Source organism: Bos indicus, chromosome X, assembly GCF_029378745.1.
Source record: "Bos indicus isolate NIAB-ARS_2022 breed Sahiwal x Tharparkar chromosome X, NIAB-ARS_B.indTharparkar_mat_pri_1.0, whole genome shotgun sequence".
Taxonomy (NCBI): domain Eukaryota; kingdom Metazoa; phylum Chordata; class Mammalia; order Artiodactyla; family Bovidae; genus Bos; species Bos indicus.
Window position 1 is genome coordinate 54,934,806 of NC_091789.1, and position 8,453 is coordinate 54,943,258.

The following is an 8,453-nucleotide window of genomic DNA, read 5'->3' on the forward strand; positions in this document are numbered from 1 at the left end:
CGGGCTATTGTACAAAGCTTCAGTCATCAGGACAGTATGGTACTCACACACAGACAGAAATTCAGATCAATGGAATAGAATTGAAAGCCTAGAGATAAATTCACGTACCAATGGACACCTTATCTTGACAAAGGAGGTAAGAACATACAATGAAGAAAGGACACTCTCTTTACCAAATGGTGCTGGGAAAACTGGTTAACCACTTGTAAAAGAATGAAACTAGAACACTCCCTAACACCATTCACAAAAATAAACTCAAAATGGATTAAAGATATAAATGTAAGACCAGAAACTATAAATCTATTAGAGGAAAGCATAGGAAAAACACTCTATAACATAAATCCAAAAAGGATCCTCAATGACCCACCTCCAGAGCAAGGGAGATGAAAGCAAAAATAAACAAACGGGACCTAATTAAACTTAAACGCTTTTGCACAACAAAGGACAGTATAAGCAAGGTGAAAGACAGCCTTCAGAATGGGAAAAAATAACAGCAATTGAAGCAACTGAGAAAGAATTAATCTCAAAAGTACACAAGCAGCTCATGTAGCTCAATGCCAGAAAAATAAACGACCCAATCAAAAAATGGGCCAAAGAACTAAACAGACATGTCTCCAAAGAAGACATACAGATGGCTAACAAACACATGAAAAGATGCCCAACATCACTCATTATCACAGAAATGCAAATCAAAACCACAATGAGGTACCATCTCACGCCGGTCAGAATGGGTGCTATCAAAAAGTGTACAAACAATACATGCTGGAGAGGGTATGGAGAAAAGGGAAACCTCTTACACTGTTGGTGGGAATGCAAACTAGCACAGCCACTATGGACAACAGTGTGGATATTCGTTAAAAAAAAAAAAAAAAAACTGGAAATAGAACTGCCATATGACCCAGCAATCCCACTGCTGGGCATACACACCAAGGAAACCAGAATTGAAAGAGACACGTGTACCCCAATGTTCATAGCAACGTTGTGTACAATAGCTAGGACATGGAAACACCCAAGAGGTCCATCCTTAGAGGAATGGATAACAAAGCCAAGTACACATACACAATGGAATATTACTCAGCTATGAGAAAGAATGAATTTGAATCACTTTTAATGAGGTGGATGAAACTGGAGCCTATCATACAGTGAAGTAAGTCAGAAAGAAAAACACCAATAAAGTATATTAATGCATATATATGATATGTCATTTAGAAAGGTGGTAGCACTGACCCTATATGTGAGACAGCAGAAGAGACACAGATGTAAAGAACATCTAGAGAACATCATTGGAACATGTATTTTTACCATATGTGAAATAGATCACCAGTCCAGTTTTGATGCATGAGACAGGGTGCTCAGGCCCTGTGCACTGGGATGACCCTGAGGGATGGGATGGGGAGGGACGTGGGAGGAGTGTCCAGGATGGGGAACGCATGTACTGCTGCTGCTGCTGCTGCTAAGTCGCTTCAGTCGCGTCTGACTCAGTGCGACCCCATAGACGGCAGCCCACCAGGCTCCACCGTCCCTGGGATTCTCCAGGCAAGAATACTGGAGTGGGTTGCCATTTCCTTCTCCAATGCATGATAGTGAAACTTCAAAGTGAAGTCGCTCAGTCATGTCTGACTCTTAGCGACCACATGGACTGCAGCCTACCAGGCTCCTCCGTCCATGGGATTTTCCACGCAAGAGTAGTGGAGTGGGGTGCCATTGCCTTCTCCAGAACACATGTACACCCATGGCTAATTCTTTTCAATGTATGGCAAAAACCACGACAATATTGTAAGTAATTAGCCTCCAATTTTTTAAATGTAGAAGCTTGAATCAAAAGGGCATAGATTCAAATCCAGCCTCTCTCTGGATTTGAGATCCTAGCTGAGAGAACTGAAGAACGTTACCGAGCCTCTCAGCTTCAGCCCCTCAACTCCAAGAGGTATCATGACTGTTAGACATGATAACGCAGGTTAACGTGCATTAGCACAGAGCCTGCAAACGATTTTTTATTTTAATTACATTTTCTCAAGATTACACTAACTGCCTCCCCCCTCATCCTGGGAACACTTAACACATCATTCCAGCACTTTTCTTTTCTTGGCATAAAACAGGGCCAGTAAAACACAAAGTTTTATTCTAGTGTTACTGGATTCTTTGCTCATGAAAACTGAGGTGTTTTGTTTGTTTGACTAGGGCAGGAAACAGATCTAATAGTAAAAACGGGTGTGAGGAAAACAGCATTCTGGTGGGGGCAGCACATTTTCTGAAGAGCAATTCTGTATTGTAGATATACCTCCCAGAATCTATATTAAAAACAGAACCATTCATACAGAGACTACAAGAATCCCACTGAGACGTTATGTATAATGGGGTAAAACTGAGGCGAATTTAAGTCTTGAGCAATTACATTACAATGCACCTTTTACGCATCAGTTCAATGCGATGTTTGAAGAAGTTTTAGACAGAGGTAAAGCTCAGATGTTAGATGAGAAAACCCCAGAAAACAGTTAATCCCAAACCTTAGAAACCTTACTCATTGATACAACTGTTGTATACATTCAATGTACACCTACAACTCAGAACTACCAAAGTATTCCAAAAGGTAGACAGTGGCCAATGCTGAACAACAGGGCCCCAATACTTTTTATTTTCTTCCGTTTCCTAAATTGCCTTCAGTTGCTTTGTGATGATTGACTATCTGGACCCAGAACCTCCCCTCCCACTCAAGGACGGAGGCAAGAAAATCTGGCCGCTGAAAAGAAACTCAAACACAGAACATAGCTCAGTTTTCCTATCTGTGGTAACCAGTATTGAAGCACCAGTCAAAACAAGAGGTCAGAGGGTGTTCAATGGCCAGCAGGGGCCAACAATTAGGCTCCCAATCAAGTGGCAAATAATGCAAAAATCCTGGCCTAGGGAAGGGCGCACCACTTAGGACAGGACATTCTTGTGGCCTCACCCTCCCTTTTCCAGCTGAGAATTCAAAAAGAAGGGGGCACAAAGTGCTGCACTCCCTGCTTTGCACTCTCCAGTGGGTCCATCAATGTGGACATCCAGCGTGACAACTGCAGTGGTCCAGCCCCACCTCACCAAGCCTTTGGCCTCCGCATGTGTAAAGGCGGGGCTTGGCAGAGGCAGAGATGGGCGCACCACCACCTCCCCAGTTCTTTTGTCCACTAACAACATCAGGTCACTGCCAGTCACCACCAGCTCCCTCTCAACAGCTTCGGGGCTGAGGTCAGCATCCTGGGTCAGGTACCTGCTGACCACGTCCACATTCAGGTAGGATGGGGAGGACACCGAGAGGGTGCTGGCATATTTGATTAAGGGCCAGCTCATGTGGACATCCTGGTTCTGGCCCCCAGGTCTGGCTGAGGCCCTCCTAACCCCAGGTCACCTTGGGGGAACTGTGCACCACAGACCATCAGGCCACCCACAAGTCCCCCTGGCCATCTGGCAGCAGCTCATGGGCTGCTAGTTTTGGACTCCTTTGGTCCCAGACTTCCTTCCCTTCTGTACCCCAGTGGCACCCCCTACCCCGCAGCCTCTGAAGCTTCTAGGGCTCATCTTACTGCACTCCTCTGCCAACCACTGCCTTACAGCCCCGGTGAACCTGTAGGCTCCTTGGAAAGGATACAACTCCAGCACTGGGCCTCCTGGGGCTCCACACAAGGCCAAAGCCTGTGCCCTTTGCACTGGGACAGTTGATGCCCCCAGGACCTCGGGGTTCACCCCAGCCATAGCGCCCTAATCTGTGGCCTGCTCTCAGTTTCCCATGGATCTGTGGGCTCCAAAATCATGCGACATTCTTTCAATACCCTCTCCACTGCCCACAAAACCTGAGCCACTGTCAAAGGACTCCATGGCCGCCACACGTCCTTCCTAGAGGTCAACAGGAGCTGAAGAGAGACTGAGCCCCTCACGAAGTCCTTCCCCTTCTGTGAAAGGATGCTAGGTGCACCTGCACAGACTCCCTTAACGGCACCTCCTCGCACCAGATTGGTTACTGCCCAACGTGCCTGGCTACACATGTGCCACTAGGGAGACCCCGTGAGGCCAGAGGGATTCAACTCGCTCATGAAACCAAGCTCCCTTCAGGGCCCCCCAGTGGCCTACGCATACAGGCCCCTCCTGTGTGGGCCCAGATTGTGTGGAATGGACACAGCCAAGTGTACACAGAGATGCCACCGAGAGAAGGACCGTGGGTTTCTACTCCCAAGGCCTTGACCGAGGCTCCTAAATATCTCCTCAAGGTGATAAGTGTTAATGTCCCTCCCCCACACCCTCCAACACCTCCCCACAATAAAACTCAAAGTAAAACACACACAGCAGGGGAAGAGTAAGATCTCTAGGAAGAGGGGTCTTCCCCAAGGTGGGGGGTCAGGAATGATGGGCATCCTCACTGAGCCCACCATGGAGGCACCACCGTCAGGAGCTCATCTAGACCCTAGTACATCTCAAAGGCCCATCTCCAAACTCCAGCCCCTGGGGTTAGGGCTTCAATATGGGAACTGAGAGTGGAAGAGGGACTCGGACACTCAGTCCACAGGCCAGTGTTACTGGCTTCCCTATCTATGCTCACATGAGCCTTTTTGTTAGGGAGACAGTGACTGATCAAACCAAGCGTAGAAACCACATCTCTCCTGCCTGATAATCCACCTTAGCTATACGGACAGGTGTGACAGCCAAGGCCTCACAGGTCTCCAGCTGAGGGACAGATGGAAACAGGAAAGTAAGACTTCCTGACATAACAGCATTAAAGCAAGACAAAGCCACGCGTCCTAAGGAAGTTCCTGGAATCAGAGGAGCTGTGGAGGTGACACCAGCTGTGGTGACCTATGGTCACTCTACTTTCTCTCCAATTCCGCTCAGGGGTGCCCTCCCCTCCTTGTGTTCCCTTTTGGGTGGGTGGGCCCAGGCTTCCCCAGCTGGCCTGGCCAGTGGTGTGGACCCTCCTTCTCCTGAGCCAACAACACCCCTCTCATCTCAAGGCCCAGAGATGACAGGGCCTCTCTAAGATCCTCTCACCTATTTCCAGGCCACTCCTCCACCTGAGGGGCTGGTTCCCTCTGTCCCCAGCCCTGCGCTCCCCCAGAGGCTGCGCAGAGGTGCAGGTGTCACTCAAGAGGCTCCCACCCTCGGGCTTCCGGTGGCACTGTTGGAGCTTTAACAACGGGATCTCCACACACAGAAGGGGCCCTGCCTTTGTTGATCTCTGTGCTGCACACTCCCAGGACAGTTGACTATAGGCCACCAACAGAAAGCCACCACCACCGAGTGCCTGGCTGCAAAAAAAGATGCTCCCAGTCAGCTGCCATAAGCAGAGAACCCCCAGGGCTGCAACCTACCTCTCACCACACACAGGCACTCTACTCTGAGTCTCTGTGCCTCCCAGGAAGGGCACCGAGACTCCCATCTCATTTGCCTCCCACACCACGCACAAGGGTAACTAGCTGGCCCAACCTGGACCCATCTAGAATGTGCATTCCACAATGCAACTTTGACTTCTCCAGCATGCACCACAGAAGGGGCTCACTAGACAAAGACAGCAGATGGTGAGGGGCCGAACCACACAACCCACCAGCATCTTCCCTCTGCCTGTTGCTGCTCATTTAGTCATGTCCAACTCTTTACAAACCCAAGGACTGCAGCACTCCAGGATTCCCTGTCCTTTACAATCCCCTGCAACTTGCTCAAATTCATGTCCATCGAGTCGTTGATGCCATCCACCATCTCATCCTCCATCGCCCCCTTCTCTTCCTGCCTTCAAACTTTCCCAGCATCAGGGTCTGTGCCAAGAGTCACCTCTTTAAATCAGGTGGCCAAAGTGTTGGAGCTTTCATTTTAACAGAAATCAGTTAAAATTCATCAATTGGAAAGAAATGTGTATTTATTTACAGACAAAATGATTGTCTATGTACGAAGTCCAATGGGACTTAGAAAAGAAGTACTAAAATTAATTAGTGAGTTTAGCAAGGTTTCAGGATACAAGGATACTCTTGATAGAATTGGACTGCAAGAACAGACCAGTCGATCCTAAAGGAAATCAACCCTGAAAATTCATTGGACGGTCTGATGCTGATCCTGAAGCACCTATACTTTTACTACCTGATGTGAAGGGCCAACTAACTGGAAGATACCCTGATACTGGGGAAGACTGAAGGCAACAGGAGAAGGGGGAGACAGAGGATGAGAAGGGTAGATAGCATAACCCACTCAATGGACATGAATTTGAGCAAATTCCAGGAGATAGTGGAGGACAAAGGAGTCTGGTATGCTACAGTCCATGGGGGCACAAATAGTTGGCCATGAATTACAGACTGAAAAACAACATCCTTCAGGTGTTATATGAAAAGTGAAAAGTGCACTTGCTCTGTGGAGTCCAACTCCTTGCAAGCCCATGAATTGTAGCCTGCAAGCTCCACTGTCCAGGATTTCTCCAGGCAAAAATACTGGAGTGGATTGCCATTACCTTCTCCAGAGGATATTCCCAACCCAGAGATTGAACCCGGTCTGCCACACTGCAGGCAGATTCTTTACCATCTGAGCCACCAGGGAAGGCCTCTGGTAATTTATCTTAACATTTAATATAACTATAAAATCATAAAATATTCCAAAATTAATACCAAATGACAGTATACAACTTTCTTATTCTCCCACTTCTTACATTGTCTTCAATTACGTTGTAGTCCTCGAATATCTGGATCTCAGAACCTCCCCTCCAACTGAAAGACACATGCAGTATGAGGAAGTGCAGAAGCTAAAAATAAAGTCAGAGACAGCACAAAAGCTCAGTTTTATTTTCTGCAGTTAACAATCACCAAACAACTATGTAGACACTGAGCCCCAAAAAGCAGCACAGATATAAGATGAAGCCCAATCAAAGTACTGCAGAAAGCAATGCCCTGGGGAAAGACCACCTGAAGCTAGGGCACATAGGCTAGGTTTAAACCCCTCTTCGGTGCTGAGAAACAGGGGCCCCAAAGTGCTGCAAGGACCGCATCACCAGGGAAAGCTGCTCCAGACAGAAAGCGATGGACCTCTGGAGCAGGCCAGGGTCTTCAGCAGTCAATCGGCTGAAAGGGAGGGAAAATGAAATTCAACTTTCCTCCGAGAAGGAGGAAGAGGAGCACGTCCTCCCTCTGTTCCCGCACACCGACAAGCCCAGAGCACCACACTTTTCCTTTAGGCTTAATCGTCCATTATGGTTCCTCCTGGGCCCAGACTGGCCTTGGCCACCACCCACCACCCACCACCCTCTCCCCGGCTCTGGACCCATTTAGAACTCACAGAACCATCATGCGGCCATTAACGTACAGCTCCTTCCGAATCCGCCCTCGCAATTGAATACGTGTAGTCAGGAAGTGGCGGGCAAGGTCCGCTTCCGCGTGTGATGAGAAAGGCACACTGAGGCTTCTGGTGGACATAAGGTTAAGGCACCATCTGCATTTCTCATTTTGCCTGTACGTCAGGATCCTTGCTCGCTGAGGCCCGCCTTCTCCCACAAGGAGGCTGCCTAGAAAGTCCGGACCTCTCAGCCTATACTCTTGAGTACACCCTGGATATCACTGCACAACCCTCTGGGACCCTTCAGGTTGCTTTTCCTCACTACCACCCGCACTACACATTTTGCCTGTACGACAGGCTCCCTGCTCACGGAAACATGCCTTCTACCACAAGGCCACCGCCAGACACCCTGGATATCACTGCCCGACACTGTGGTTCCTTTCAGGTTGCTTTTCCTCAATATCTTCCACTGGCAGTCAGACCACCCCTGACCCATATCCTCGAGCCCCTCAGAGTACCCTCCTCCTACACTCTTGAACCACTTGCAACCCCCCAAACCACCCCTAGTCCACAATTGGCCGCTCGGCTGCTTGGCCCACCATGGTTCCTGGAATAGGATACAACTGGAGGATTCGGTTACTCAGAACTGCAGCTCCAGGTGCAGTGCCTTCAACAGGCCCAGGAGCGTGTGATGGCCCCGGGATGTGCGGAATAACACCGGCTGCGCCACCTGACTCTCCTGAAGCGCTGGGGGCTCTGGGACCAGCCAGGACACCAGCGCCTCCATGAACTCCACGACTCACAGCGTAACCAGGGCAAGCTGGGTCTCTAGGGTCATCCTGGACACCAGCGCCACCCGGCTCACTGCGGCTGCCCTGTGCTGTGCCCGTTGCAAATTCCACGGCACCTGGGTCTTCATTGGCTGCCCTGCTGGCTCCTCCACCATGAGTGTCGGACTCCATCTTGAACCCTCTCCCCCAACCTGCGGAGCGGGAAAGACTGAAGCCTCCCTATAGAACCCAGGCGTGTACTGCGACCTGCAGCTCAGCATAGGCAGAGCGCCTGCGCACACTCACCCTGGTCCTGCCTCTCGATTGGTTCCCACCGAACATTCGTTCCCGCGGTGACTGCAGGCTCTCGGGCAATGGACGCCCCCGGCTAAAATTTCATGCGTTAGT

At 49.4% G+C, this 8,453-nt stretch overlaps 1 protein-coding gene across 1 annotated transcript; it reads right to left on the bottom strand.

Moving 5' to 3' along the window:
• Nucleotides 1–6,825: 6,825 nt before the first annotated feature.
• LOC139181659 (EKC/KEOPS complex subunit LAGE3-like) lies at nucleotides 6,826–8,453 on the bottom strand. Its single transcript, XM_070785203.1, has 3 exons — nucleotides 7,897–8,453; nucleotides 7,279–7,404; nucleotides 6,826–7,064 (listed from the first exon to the last, which is right to left on the bottom strand). The coding sequence occupies exons 1-3, from the start codon at nucleotides 8,235–8,237 to the stop codon at nucleotides 6,935–6,937; spliced, it is 597 nt and encodes a 198-aa protein (XP_070641304.1). The 5' UTR covers nucleotides 8,238–8,453; the 3' UTR covers nucleotides 6,826–6,934.